Consider the following 14,522-nt stretch of genomic DNA (forward strand, 5'->3'; position numbering starts at 1 on the left):
CATTTTGATTTCCTTCCTAGGCTTTTCCTTCTCCTGTTCCCCCATGCAGATGTATTGCTTTATGGAAGATCATCTGTACTAGCCAGATGCTGATTCAGCATTTCAGCCTAGGCTGAGTCTCCTTCTCTGGAGACATTCAGAATCTGCCTGGATGTGTCCCTGTGTGACCTCTAGGTGATGCTGCTCTGGCAGGTTGGAGTGGGCAATCTTTTGAGCTCCCTGATGTTCTGTGATTCTGTGAGTGTGATCAGCTGCACAACCTGAGCAAGTTGTCCATCATCATTAGTTCTGTTACTTGTTAATCACGAAGACTGCTGAGTGCATATTCTGGCTGCCCTGTCCTGCAGTGAGCTGAGCTGTTTGTTTGCCCTGGGCATAGGAAGGAGCCTGCCTGTTCTACCAGGTGAAGCAGGAAGTGGTGAGAGTACGTTGGAAGACTGCCCTGGCGATTCGGGCTGTGAAGCTGGTAGGGTGCAACCCTGTGTGAAAGCAGAACCTGGGTTTACATCTGCATCAGCTAGGCTGGTCCTTCTGAATGGTAGCTGCCACCAAACTAGTGTTTAGCTTGTGCTCGAAGAGCTGTGGGCCTAGGACCACTGCCAAGCAAAGAAGAATTTGTGCTAGATTTTTATTCAAACCTTACTTTGACCAGGTTCCACAGGCAGCCAGCAGCTTCCTTCAGAGAAAGCTGTGCTGTCTCTTGTGAATTACTCCAGGATCTAGCCCACAGCAGTCACTAGTCTTGCATTTGTTTAGGTTCTTGAAGGAAACCAAACAGCCTCTCTTCTTGAGCAGCTGCCTAAACTAGAAGAAATTCCAAGTGTAGAGGAGGGGGAGGAAGCTGCCAAATCCCTTGAGAAACTGCAGTGTGGTTGAGAGCATCTAAGCCACTTGTTGCCTCCTCTTTTCAGCTGCTTACAGCCTGTAGGCAGAGCTCTCCTTCCCTGTGTTACAGGTTCAAGAAACTTAAAGGTGGCAGAATCCATTTCACCTTCTTTGTAAACCTCTTCTAGTTCCCATTCAAAAGCAGGAGAGTGAATCCTCCCTCTCTGCATTGGCTATGAGTGGAGTGACTGGTAAGCAGCCAGACAGGGTGTCTTTGGGTGCTAGACTCCTTGATGGTAGGAGAGACCACCTGCTTTGGGGAGGAAGAGGCTGAGACATGGTAGGAAATTCTTCCCCCTGCAGAAGCAGGGCAGGCTTCTGGAGGAAATGTGAAAGAACAAAGTCCTGTGGCTGTCACTGGAGAGCAAGAGCTGCATGGGTGTGAGTCTAGGTGAAAAGCTGTGGGAGGAGCAGCTGGTTTGCCCTTTTTCACTCATTCCAGGTTCTCCCAGGGATTCCAGTTCTAGAGGCAGTGAAAACAGCTGCTGGAGGCCTTGGTGAGAGGCTGGGAGGTGTCTCCTGCCTTGTGTCCTGGATGTAGCTGGAATGCAGGTTTATGGCATAGTTGTTGCTTCAGGTAGACAAAGGCTCAGGTCAAGCTCAGGTTTTCTTTCTCAGGAGAGTGTGCTGTTCTCACCCAGTGCTGATGCATGCTTTCTGCACGTTCCTCTCTTGCTGTATCTCCATTGGAGCATGGAGAATGCCTGGCAAGCCTCCCAGCCTGGCCAGAACTGAGGAAGCACCCTTGTGCTTGTGGTTCCCAAAGGTGTTTCAGCCTCAGGGCTTTGTGTAAATCTGCATCACCTGTTGCATGGGGGAACTCATCAGGAGCATTCCTCTTGCTCCTAGGACACCTGGCAATAAATACTGGTAACATTCCATGGCAGACTATGCCATGCCACCCAGCAGAGGTCCCTTCTCAGTGGGAGGTAATGCTCCCCCTTGCTTGCCCAGGCTGCTTGTTTGGCTGAGGGCCCTACCTGGGGTGTAAAATATGCCCCCAGTTTTCCAGGCCCTGTGTCACCAAAACTGTTTTCAGGTGAATGCAAGTGCTGGGAGCATTGCAGGTGTTTGAGGAAGCCACAAAAACTGCCATGGTGTCTGAATGTCTCATTAAACAGCCTCAACTGTATCCCTTCCTCCTCTCCAGCCACGACTGGGTGCAGAGTCAGTGCACTGAGGTCGCTGTGCTGCCCTGAACTGCCAGGCTTGCTCGTTTGGGTTCATAGAAGCGGTTCCAAATGCTGCCAGCCTACTGTTTGATGTGGTGTGTCCTCCCTGCTGTGGTTCGTTTCTGCCACCACCAGTGCTTGCCCCCCTGGTGCTCGATGGAGCTCTTGTGTAAGAGGGAAATAAATGGAGTATCTGCAGGGCTAGCTTTGAAGCTGCCTGGTGTTGCACAGGCATGATTCACTTTGTGTTTGCAGAGCTGGATTAGCCACCCTGGCCTGCTGCAAGGTGTCCTGTGCATGGGTGCAGGTGTTTGGTGCTGAGCACTAAGGGAGAGGGCCAGACCCCAAAGAGGAAGAAACACTTTCTGAATCCTGCTGGCCTAACTGTGCTCCAGAAGGGCTTGTGCAGCTCTCATTTGCTTGTTCTGGTGCAGGTGAGATGGTGCTGGCGTGTGTAGCTGCCTTCTGCCCCATGTCTTCTGCCCCCTGCTTCCTCTGAGCTCCATCCCCCTCTGTCCTTCAGAGAGCTGGCACCCAGGGTGCATCCTCTCTGCCCCTAACCCATGATAGGGGTAGGAGAGCAAGGGCCGCTGAGCACATGCCAGTCTGAGTGCAGGGGAGGGTGGGGGAAAGCCCGAGGCTCCTCTTCAGGGACCTGTGAGCCAGCCCACCTTGCCTTCGGAGGGTTTAACCTCGAAAGCCGCAGTTCTGTGCTGAATGAGCTCAAGGGCTGTGGTAGGCAAAAGTAGAGCTGGGCTCATGTCTTCTCCACCGTCCTCGGGCTGCTGTCCTCCGGTGCCAGCTCTGGAAGCCCCCGTCCTTCCAGCTCATTAAGCCCCAGGCCAAGCGTAGCTCCTGAAGCATCTTCCTCTTTCCGAGGCGCCGGGTGGGGAGTGCCCGGTGCTGTGTTCCCATCGCCGGCGGGCCCGAGTCCCCGCGCTGCCGCAAACTAGCAGAGGACGGCGTGCCCGGGCCTGGCCTCCCCCGGGCACAAGGCAAACCTCTGCGGGCGCCCCCCCGAATATCCCGCCGCGAGGGGCACAGCTTTTACCGGCCGGGCCTCGCTCCCAGAGGTGCCCCAGGGCTGAGGGAGGCGGAGCAGCCGGGGCTGCCGTCCCCCCTCTCCTGTCCTTCGGAGGGGGATGCGTGCGGCCGGACCGGCTGGACGAGCTGGGGCTGAGTCACCCCGGGCGGAGCGGGGCAGCGCATTCTGCTTGCGGCTGCATGGCGCTCAGCGTCGGCGTGCGGCGGCTCTCCAGCCTGCCGGGCCACGGCGAGCGGCAGGTGCAGCTCAGCTTCCGAGGTGGGCGCCGGCCGCGGTGGGAAGGGGCTGCCTGCCCGCGGCGGGGCCGGGCCCCTGGCACCTCACGTCTTTCTTTTTCTTAAGGCTTCATCCAGAAGACGAGGAAAGTTCGCTGTGGCCCGGAGGCTGTCTTCGGGGAGGTAAGAGCCAAGTGGCGCGGCGGGCATAGCCCCAGGGCTTCTCTGCAGGTGTCATCCGTGGGACGGTGATGGGCCACGGCCGTGTCTCGGTCGATGCTGGTGGGGCAGGAGTACCTCCTAGGGAGTAGGGCTAGAGGCGGCCTGGGCATCCTCCTTCCTGGTGCTCATCGTCCCCATCCCATCCCTGATGCCCGCAACTGCCCAGCTGTGCTGCGCTGGCGTGGGGGTGGTCCCTTTGCGGCTCTCCCACCCGATTGCCTCTGTGCCATCCGCGGAAAGGAGAAGGAGCGGCGGCAGGAGGGACTCTCCCAGCCGGGCCAGCCCTGCGGGGGGCAGGGGAATCGCAGCCTCAGGGCGCAGCTTTGCCGTGCACAAGCTCAAGCCCGACGGCTCCTGGGTGACCTGCCCCCGGACCTCTGCGCTGTCCCAGGCTGCTCTTCCTCCACAGCTTGCCAGTTCAGGACTTTCTTGGGTACAAGCATTCACCTCTTCCCAGGGTGATGGTGCTCTGGCTTTTTCAGCAGCAGACCTGTGGCTCTTTGCTGCTGGAGAGGCTGCTCATACTTCCCATCCTCTCTCCATTCCCAGCTGCAGACTGTGTCTTGGCCACCGGGAAAGTAGAAAAGTAACTTCCTGGTGCAGTAGCTCTGTGCCACGGTCTTTGATTCCATCACCTTGCAAAGCAGGTCACCAAACAAAGTGGCTGGGAATGAGTGGTCATCTGTTCCTGCTCTGCTTGTAGCTCTTTCGCTGGCCCCACTATGGGAAGCTCGCCATGGGAGAAACGCTGTCCATTAAGGTTTACAACTGCAGCAAGGTTTTCAGTAACAGGTAGGTCCTTCTGTTACTGGGGTGAAGAGCTATACTGGGCTTTAAATTTTCTACTAGGAGTAGAAGACATTTACTGGAAGTTTGGTGGCTGGATGGTGAGCGGGACACAGGTTACGGCAGAGGGATGGAGCTGTTCGTTCTGTATATGTTAATGCATACAGCTGGCAGTCTGCAAATGTAAACTCAGGTACATATAGATCTACACATATAAGTAAAGGCTGTGATTTAATTGTGCCTGCAGTAACAGAAACTGCATAACAATCCAGATCAGATTCCTAGGTGAGACAAGAGTAAATTAGAGCCCTAGAAAACAAGGGCAGGGCTTGCAGCAGAGTGGGGACCTGCTCTCTCTGTGTAGATCCATGTGGTGACCATGACCATGCTGCACTCAAATTCAGCATGCCTGTCAGCAGGGAGAAGGCTTGAGCCCATGGCAGTATGGCTGAACCTTTAAAGAAGGCAATACTGTGAACTCAGTGACTGTCCAGCAGTGGTAAAATATTTCAGGGAAAAGTAAGAGTAGACGTGATAAACCAAGTAGTGGTGTTAGAGCCGAGGTACGGCCTTCCAGGACATGTGAAGCATCAGGATGCAGGGAGAGGTGCAGCTCTGATAAGCAAAAATAGAAGAAAATCAACAGGAATAGCTTACTAGAGATAGGTGATAACAGAAACCTTTTTCCAAGCTTTCACAAGCCTGCCTAGGAGGGTGTGGAGGAAACAGATGAGTGCAGTGCAGGTGAGACACTCGAAGCCAGGTCAGAAAAGGCTGCTGAACGTTGTGTCACCGTTTGCTAGATACTTTCCTTATGGGAGCTGGGTCAGAATAATTGTCTGTGACTGAAATGTCAATTGAAGCTCCTGTAGGACCAGTAGCTAAACAACAACAAATCACCAGGACCTGATGGCTTTGAGCAAAGAAGTCCAATGGGAAATGAGTGGAGTGGCACCCACAGCATCTATCCACACATCTCTGCTGCTAGGGAGCAGAGGAATAGCAGGTGACAGACATTACAGTTAAAAAGTGTTTGGGCAGTGCCCTGAGGTGATCAAAAATAAGTAGGGTGTGGAAAGATTCATTGCATCACTGTATGAGTCTGTGGTCTCTGGACCTCTGTGTGTGCAGCCTTTCTGTTTGTTTCAGCAGAAACAAACTGGAAAAACCAGAGCTGAGAGGCATGAATGGAGAGACCCCTTGCTTGTGGGTAGGGGAGTAGGCAGGCTCTGTGTCTTGGAGGAGGTGGAAGGAATACAAGATTAAGAGCTCACAGCTGAAATGGTGGTGAGAGGCCTGTCTCGATCCTGGGCAGACAATGAAATGCTCTGATGGTGGTTTTCAGCTATCAGTAGGAAGCTCTGCTTCACATGAGGCTTAGCTTGGTTGCTGGCAAAGCTGTCATGGGAAGATGGAGGCTGACATACAAAGGGCCCCCAAAGTGCAGTAACACAAAGTAGGGTTAGGAGCAACTGAGTGTGATCCCACGTGTGTTACTGCCACTTGCAGGAAACCAGATCACCCTTTCACATGGAGAAGGCCCTCTGGAGTAGGTAAAGTCTGAGCTGACTTGCTGCAGGTATTCCTGTGGCCATGGATTTGCATACTGTTTATTTCCTTGCATGGAGTCTTTGCTTTCCACTTTTGTCTGGGAAGAGTAATCTCCACTCTGCTGGGTGCCCAAACAGACTGCCTCTGCTGAAGGGGAGCGCTGCCTCATGTTCCATGGGACTGGATCTGCATAAGCCTTTAACTATTGATGGCAACTCAGTTGCAGGCAGCTGTGTGGGCATGACTGTGGTGGAGACATCAGCTGCTGCAGGAACCAGACTCCCTGCACAAAGTGTTGCAGCCTTTCCCTGCTTTCACCACAGCTTGGGCGAGCTGTAAGAAGGAGAGAGGAGATGCTGGTGTTCTGCTGCTGCAAGATGTAGGCATTGATGTCACATACAGCATTGCTGCAGCCTCTGCTTTTGCTCTAGGCTTCTTGGTACCCTTGTTCTCAGCCTCCAGCACCTGATGACGTCTGGGAGGCTGATCCTTCGGGAGGCCCTCGTTGACAAGAACCACAGAGTCACTGCTGTAAGTCCTGTGTGGGTTGCCTGGCCATCAGTAAACAGGAAGGCTTTGTGGGAAGCCTTGTGTGGTGCTGCCCGGGTGGATGTGGGGCTGAAGAGGAAGGAAAAGCGTTGCTTTGAGCCTGCACTGCATCTCTCACACCTGTCAAGTGGTTTTTCAAGGCATGGGGTGGGCTGGAGGGCCTGACTGAGCGTAGGGAGGCTTAGTAAAACCTCCTCAGGTCTGGGTGATGGATGTAGGATGTATTTAATCTGCTTCCTGTTCCAATGCCATCCTGGCACCAGGGCTGACTGGGCCCTTTGCACCAGTAGAAAATGAGCTGTTTCCTAGGTATGCAGACATGGTTCAACAAGTGCTGGACAACGAGGGCTCAGTGCCAGGGCCACAGGCAGGGCTGGGAGAAGGAGGAAGAGAGGTGGAGAAGGCAGTTCTGTGATATGCTGCACCCCTGTTTGCCTTTCCTGTGGGCAGCCTGACTCACCCCTTGTGGTGGCACATGGGACACAGCTCTGTGGCCACCAGACCACAAGCCCAGGTGGCACAGGCCTGGCTTTCCCTTGTTGCTGAGCTGGCTGCACCAGGGGCAGGGCCAGGTAGAAACTGAGCATTTCCTGGAAGATTTTTAGCCTGATGCAGTTCACTGCATAGATGTTCATGCTAGCAAAGGGACGGGGACTAGGCTGACCCTTCAGCTCCACTGGTTTGAGGGAACCAAGCTACAGGCACTTACGCTGCTGTGAGGTCAGAGCTGCTCTGTGGCCCAACCCTTGTTTCCTGGCTGCCTCTCCCCTTATGTTAACAGCAACACTCGTGCTGATGAACTGATCCAACCAAAAAACAGTCACACTTGTTTTTGCCAGGTTAGTTTTTAATTGTGGGGATGGAAATAGGGGCAGGCAAGACTGGACACCCATCCCAGAGCCTTGGCTCCTCTGGGAAGTGAGGCTGTTTCAGCTGCTACTCCTTTAACAAAGTGGGGACAAAGCTATTTCTGCTTTTGCAAGTCTTGCTCTTCCCTGGTGCTTGAATTGTTTGCACCTGTGGTGGTTTGGCCCTGGCTGGGGGCCAAATGCCCACCAAAACCACTCTATCACTCCCCCTCTTAGATGGACAGGGAAAACACAAGAAAAAAGCAGCTGTGGGATAGAAGCAATTCAATACCAATGACAGGCGCAGGCGGCGCAGGAGCTGCGTTGGTCTCTGCTGCCCAGCAGCAGATGCCGGTTGGTCTCGGGCAGCAGGGCTCTGCACTTGGTGGTTCCTGTGGAGGGCAGATGCCATACACCAACGACCCCAACTTCTTTCTCTCACTTTATTCTTATATCTGAACTGACCTCCTATGGCATGGAATACCCCTTTGGGCAGCCTGAGTCAGCTGGTCCAGCCGTGTCCCCTTCCAAGATCTCGCCAGCCCCTCAGCGTACTCTTGGGGCGGGGAAATGTTGGAAGGATGCAGCCTGGGTACTTGTTCAGCAGTAGCCAAAACACTGCTGTGTTACCAACTACTGCTGCCAAACACAGCACTAGAAGGATGCTTTGAGGAGAATTAACTGCAGCTCAGCCAAACCCAGCACAGCACCCTTTTTTTCTCCCGGTGCTTTGAAGGGTTCTTTTCAGACTGTCAGCTGCTCACCCCGCTTTGTCTCAGGCTTCTGCACCTATCCAGCCTTTGCTGTTGTGCTACTGCTTTCTTGGGCTGTATTTCTCCTTTCAGAAGTATGTGTTTTTCCAGGGGCTGAGCTATGAACCTAGGTTATACATCCCCTTCAGTCTTCTGAGAAGTGACCTTCTCTGTGGCTGTGATTTTTGGTTTCTGCTTGGAAACGCTTGTGTGTTGGTTTGAGATCAGGTTGCTTACCTGCAGACCAAGTGCTGGCTGTGCAGCCTGTGTTCCCCATACTTCTCTGGCTGTCTTTCATTGCTAATGCTATGTTGATGTCTCTTGTGATGCAGGCTCTGGGTGTGCTTATGGCTCCTGTGGTTTCAAACCAAGCTGTTGTGCCTGGGGATGCTATGCCAGCTGTCTTATGCCTCCCACAGAGAGATCACTCCAAACCTCTGCACACTGGTTTACTGTGCTGCAGGGCTCTCCCTACTTTCCCTGTCAAAAGTGACTTGAGATGGCTTTCAGGGGTCTCTCTGTGGTATACTTCAAATGTGGAACTTTGAGCCAACTTACACTCAGTGAATCCTGTTTGGGAACACGTAGAGGAAGGGGAAGTTTGGTTAACTCTGTCTTGTTTATGGAGGTAGACAAGGGAAGTCTGGTATAAACAGGCTTCTTTTCTTCCTTCCCCATCTTTCCAGCAGCATCTCCCTTTCTTCCTTGCACACTTCTCTTCCCCTTTTCTGTGACATTTCTGCCATTGTTTTGTGGTTTTCAGGCAGCTTCATTTTCTGTTTGTAGATCCACATTGAGTTGGATTTGTGCTACCAACCTCCTGATGGCTCAGCTGGGACCTGGGTTGAAGAAGACTTTGTCTATCAGATGAAAGACAGGTACTGAAATCCTGAGGGGAGCAACTTTCCAGGCAGTTTGTACAGTAGCCCTTCCAGTGGCAACCTTTGGGATGCCATCCAGCCTCATTTACTCTCCACCTCTGGCCAGGCTGGGGTATCTCTTTGCAACAGCAGCAATAAGTGATACAGGGTCTTGGAAAGAAAACAGCTTTTCTTCACAAAGAGCCTGTGACTGCAACAACCCACTGCATTCTGGGAGTCCCTTTTTAAGACTCCAGCATTTCTGCAGCCTTCCTGACTGCTGGAAACATGACTTTGTGGTTTTCAGATTGCAGAGAATGTGGCTTTGGACTGTAGCAAGCCCTGGCACCCTGCACACAGGTGGTGCCCAAAGCTGGGGCAGGTGGGGGTCTCTGGTTGGGCAGGATGCCAGGCAGCAGCAAGGTCTGGGGAGTGTCATTTCTGGGGTGCCAGAGGCAAAGCCACAGGCACACAGGGTGGATGGTGGAAAACATTGCTTAGGAAGATCCTCATGTCCCTGCCAAGAGCCAGGCAGGAGCACAGCTGTGGCATTGTCACTTGAATGCACCGGGAGCAGCCACAGCGTTTTCCCAGCACGGCGTGTCCTCTTGTTACAGCTCGGAACTAATCATCCACAACCCAGGCTTTGAGGAGCTGGAGTGAGTAGTCCTGCTTGAGAATGCCACTCTCCTGGATGGAGAGGAGTGCACAACCTGCCTGTCAGGGCTGACAGTGCCTGTGCCTGACGGGGTGGGCGGTTTGCAGGGCAGCTGAGGGACCAAGAGTAAGCGAACTGGACAGGAGGGCTGCTGCACTGGGCAGGAAGCTGGCTAAAGGCCTGGAGACTGATGAAGAAGAGGAAGAAGAGGAAGACTTCTATGATGTGTCTGAGATGGAGGTTTCGGGCATCATCTTCAGCCCTGTGAAGAGGTATCCACGGTGTGCTCTTCTCTCTTGGCCATGCCTGGGCCCTGGGGTGCAAAGTCCTGGCTTGTGGGGGAATCCTGCATCTCTTGGTATTCTGCTTCTGCACAGTGTCTGAAACTGTCAGTACCCAGTGGCCCCAAACAGGCACTCTTGGGGATTTCCTCATTCCCAGGGTGAGGGGCCATTATTTGCCAGGGCTTCTGTTGCTTCCCTTGGTGGGTGCTTGTTGAAGTCCACGCTGATGAAGAGATCTGCTCACCCGGATTGTTCTGTGCAGCCGCTCCAGACACTGCTCCACGCGGGACCTCTTTGCCACCCCAGCCCCACAGAACTTCCAGGTACTGCAGCGCTGACTGTCTCCCTGCAGCCCGTCCCTCACTGTCTTGCTGTGAGCCTGGCCTTCTCCAGTTGCCACATACCCTGGCAATTGGTCTCTAGCCTAGTCTCTAGAAGGTGAAGACACCTTCTTGCTTGGTGTGGCTCCTCTGGGCAAGGCATGAGATTCCTGTCTGTGAGTGGCAGTTCCAACGTCAGCTAGCCTAGAGCAGAATTTCTTCCTGGGCCACGTAGTTAGCTACAGACGTACAGGAGAAGGGAACCAGCCTGACAGCCACATGTGCCACTGCAAAACACTGCCTGAGCCGAGCTCTGGAGAGCACCCAAGCAGGGCTGGTGCCTGCTGTTCTCCTCATGGCCTTGCCTGAGCCCCCAGGGACATCAGTGAAATATGGCTGGGGGTGGAGGGCTGCTGTGGGGGCTTTCTTGGACCTGTTGAGAGGCTGGTATGAAGCAGTGGCTTTGGCTGGTGCTCTGACATCAGATTTATTTGAAACTGCTCTGAAGTTTGCAAGCAGAGTTCAGACCTTGCAGATTTCAGGGCAGGGCTCCCAGCCTGGCCATGGATTTAAATCCCTCCCTGCTTCTAAGTAAACGTTGACTCATGTTTGGGTTTTCTGCTTTTCAGGACAGAGTCCTATTGACCAAGCAGGAAACTTTTGTGGGGGTGGAATTTCCTACCATCCTTTTCTTGAAGCTATTATTCCTTGCCTTAGCAACTGCCTAGTTGCTTGTACTGAGAGCAAATGTGAGAACCTTCCTCCCAGATCCTAGACTTGTGACTAGTTGCAGCAAATGAGGCCCCATTCCAGTCTCCTGTCATGTCCATCTCAGCAGGATTCAAAGTGAAGTACTGAGACAAAATACAAAGAACATCTTCTCCAAGCTGCTCTGTGGACCCCATCATGTGGGAGTAGTGGGTTGGCATTCCCTTGGGAACAGGGACAGTGCTGCTGGGGAGGCTGTTCCTGTCAGGGTGGCTGGGGACTCCTTGCATGTCTGAAAGAAACAAATATTGAAACAATATTGAAAGAAACAAGTATTTCAAATGCCATTTGGGCTTGTCCTGACCATAGCAGATTTCAGCAGCCATGCTCCTTTCTGCTCCAAATGTCCATCCCTGGGGCAAGAGGGCCCTGCAATTTGCGTACTGATGTTGCTGAAACAAGCTCAAGATGGAGCTGGAAACAAGGAGGGTGCTGAGCTGGAGGGTTTCTTGCACCTTTTCTAAGGTTGGGATTAACATCATTGAAGCGCAGAAGCTGGTGGGAGTGAACATTAACCCTTTTGTGGTGGTCAGGGTTGGAGAAGAGAAGAGGCATACAGCAACACAGAAGTCAACCAACTGCCCCTTCTACAACGAAGTAAGCAGCAGGGACCGAGGCTTGGTCCTTGCCCTTCTGGTGTCCCCTCCTTGACCAAGATGGTGCTCGAGGTGCAGCTGCTCTTGGGCAGAGGTGCTTCTGGGGCTGTGCTGGGAGCCTGGGACTCAGCTTGTCTTGCTCTTTTTCAGTACTTTTTGTTTGAATTCCATGAGCCAAGGGACATTTTATTCCACAGACTCATAGAAATCTCGGTGAGTGTGCTCTCCTTTTTATCCCTTGTTGGTAAGTGGTACAACCCCATGCTCCTGCATATAGGTGCTGGGAATGATGAGCAGAGAAAGGGTGCCGTTGCTAGCCAGGTTTTCCAGCCAGAGGCATCTTGCCCTGCAGAGTGACCAAAGAGTCAAAGACCTGGCTGTGCTGCCTTTCCACCTCCTCTGTGTCAGATTTTCTCGGCATGCAGTGGCTGAAGTGAGGCCTCCAGGGCTGTTTCATGACCATTGCCTTCCTCTTCTGGAGGCAATTCTCTGCTGTCACTTGCTCATCTAGCAGGTTATGGAGGTGAATGACTGATGTGGAGGGAACTCAGCAGAAATTTGTATTTGTGGAAAAGCAGAGGTGCTTCTCCAAGACATGAAGCTTTTCTGAAGGTAGCTAAACCCAGCCAGCACTTCCTTTGTCATGCAATCTCCAGAGCTTTCCTTGTGAAATGCTGCACATCTCTTCTGGTGTGGGTTCAGCAAACAACAAGCAAGGCTTAGGCTTGGGAGAGACAGTAGCCTGGTTGGGGCATGGCTCTGCCCTGTCCATGAGGATGTGGGCATAGGACTCCTTGTTGGAAAGCAGGTCTGCATCCTTGGTCTGTCACAGGGATTTGGCTTAGCTGGGGCTGGCAGAAGTGGTTGGATTAGTTGTGCATGAATTTGCCTTGGCTCAGGTTTGACTGAGGCCTGTGGGCTGATGGGCTTTGTAGGGGTGGTTGGGCAGGGATGGCTTTGTCCCAGGGCTGACTCAGATGGAGCAATGTGCATGTGGAGCTTGCAACCACTGCCTGAGCTGCATCTTGGAATGAGCATTTCTTAGTAGTCCTGTCTTCCTCAGCAGTGCCTGGGTGCATCACCTGGCTGCCCACATCTCTTGGTGCTCAGGTGGATTTGTTCTGTCTGCAGGTTTTTCACTCAAAGAAGATACCCTTCCTGGGAACATGCATAGGAACATTCAAGATGGATGTTGGGACAGTGTACAGCCAGCCAGGTATGACCCCCTGCAGAGTCAGCCAGGTGTGACCCCTGCTCCCTGAGCCTGGCTTTGTCTGCAACTGATGCTTTGTGCTCTACTGCCCCTGGTCAAGGCTCTGTCTTTAAAGCACTTCTGAGTGCTGTCTGAGGGCTAGTAACAGCTCCTGCAGCTTCTGAGACAGGGTCAGGGTAATCTTTGTGCAGAAGTAGCTGGGATGTGAAACAGTAACCTTAGCTGTCCACAGGGATCTCCTTCCCTTCGCTCTCAGATCACAGGTTTTTTCAGAAGTGGGCTGTTGTCAGTGACCCCACAGACACCAGGGCAGGTGTGAAGGGCTTTGTGAAGTGCAACATCTCTGTCACCGCACGCGGGGATGTTGTGGGCTCCCTCCCCACCTCCTCCAGCAGCCGGGATGAGGACATTGAAAGGTAGGTGCAGTGTGATCTTGCATGACCCTGGGGAAAAGAGTTATGGCTCTCCTCACACTCCCTCTTTTGCCCTGTTTTGCCCTCTTCTGCTGGGCAAAGGCCCAGGGAAAGGCCCGTGGTGGGACGGGATCCAAACGTCCAGCCAGTCAGGGCGGTCTCTAGCACCATGTTTCCTGGACTCCAGGGGAGAGCAAAATCATTCATTTGTTTTTCAGGAACCTGCTGCTGCCTAAGAGAGTCCCTGCAGAGAGGCCCTGGGCCAGGGTCTGCATCAAGTTGTACCGTGCTGAGGGCCTGCCCAGCATGAGTGCAGGCATCATGGGTGGTTTCTCCAAGATCATAGGGGAGAAAAAAGTCTTTATTGACCCATATGTGCAGGTCTCGTTCTGTGGGCAGCAGGTGAGGTCTGCTGGGGGGGTCTGTGTGGGGCCAGGCTGATCCCCACTTAGAGGCGTGGCAGCATGTGCTGGGCCAATGCTGCTGGGACCCTCCAAGGGACACTGCAGTCCTGTCAGAGACAGACTGGGAGAGTTGAAGCCTTGCTGTCCTTGGCCATGGCCTGAGTCATGGATGAACAGTGTCTGGCTGAAAAGGCTTTTATGGAACTCCTGTCTCTGCATGGGCGACAGCCCCAGCCCTGAGCACAAGCCCTGGCTGAGCTACTGGCTGTGCAGGCAGTATTTCAGATCTTTAAACATAGGGACAGGGTAAAATAAATCCTGGAGTAAAAGCTTTCTGTGGCAATCTGGACTCAGCCTGACACCCCTTGGGAGAGTTTGCTGATCTAATGGACCTGTTCTTGTACCCAAGGCCAGGGTTTCTGGTCCTGAGATATCTGTTAAGATAAGAATCAGTCCTTGGGTGGCCTGATGGGTGTGGGAGTGAACTTGTGACATTTCTGGGTCTGGTGATGCTGCTCACTTGCTTCCAGGGCACCACAAGGGCCTTGGAACAGCCCTTCTCTTCATGAAACACAGAAAGTAGTTCCTGGGACAAGGACAGGAGCCACCTCCTGAGCTTTTCTGGCATTGTCTGAAGGCAGACCAGGAGGACCTGCCGTTCCTAGGGAGGCTTGAGGCATCCCTTCCTCTGTCTGGGGCTGAGTGGTTTTCTCACCTTCTCCTTCCCAGGGGGAAACATCAGTGGAGATCAGCACCACTGAGCCTGAGTGGAACGAGCAGATCAGCTTCATTGAGATGTTCCCACCTCTGGCCAGAAAGATCAAAGTCCAGGTGCTGGATGATGCCAATGTTGGTGACGTGGCCATCGCTACACACTACATTGACCTGCAGCAGATCTCGGACCCTGGCAGGAATGGTGAGGCTTGGCATGTCTGCCCTCGTGGCAGGGTGTCCTGAGCAGTCCCATGCCCTGCTTTGCCA

General features: G+C 53.3%; 1 protein-coding gene across 1 annotated transcript in view; it reads left to right on the top strand.

Annotated features, from left to right (window-relative positions):
* The first annotated feature begins 3,281 nt into the window (after window positions 1-3,281).
* Window positions 3,282-14,522, top strand: part of LOC137456070 (fer-1-like protein 4) — a 50,469-nt gene continuing 39,228 nt past the window's right edge. Inside the window, exons 1-14 of the mRNA XM_068167363.1 lie at window positions 3,282-3,360; window positions 3,445-3,500; window positions 4,243-4,331; window positions 6,308-6,407; window positions 8,812-8,903; window positions 9,503-9,544; window positions 9,651-9,815; window positions 10,090-10,150; window positions 11,381-11,512; window positions 11,662-11,724; window positions 12,643-12,727; window positions 12,981-13,140; window positions 13,356-13,539; window positions 14,271-14,457. Coding sequence (XP_068023464.1) covers window positions 3,282-3,360; window positions 3,445-3,500; window positions 4,243-4,331; window positions 6,308-6,407; window positions 8,812-8,903; window positions 9,503-9,544; window positions 9,651-9,815; window positions 10,090-10,150; window positions 11,381-11,512; window positions 11,662-11,724; window positions 12,643-12,727; window positions 12,981-13,140; window positions 13,356-13,539; window positions 14,271-14,457 — 1,495 coding nt within the window. The remainder of the gene's footprint in view (window positions 3,361-3,444; window positions 3,501-4,242; window positions 4,332-6,307; window positions 6,408-8,811; window positions 8,904-9,502; window positions 9,545-9,650; window positions 9,816-10,089; window positions 10,151-11,380; window positions 11,513-11,661; window positions 11,725-12,642; window positions 12,728-12,980; window positions 13,141-13,355; window positions 13,540-14,270; window positions 14,458-14,522) is intronic.

The sequence above is a fragment of the Melanerpes formicivorus genome, unplaced genomic scaffold (genome assembly GCF_026170545.1).
Source record: "Melanerpes formicivorus ecotype bairdi unplaced genomic scaffold, bMelFor1.0.p_v2 SCAF_115, whole genome shotgun sequence".
Taxonomy (NCBI): Eukaryota; Metazoa; Chordata; class Aves; order Piciformes; family Picidae; genus Melanerpes; species Melanerpes formicivorus.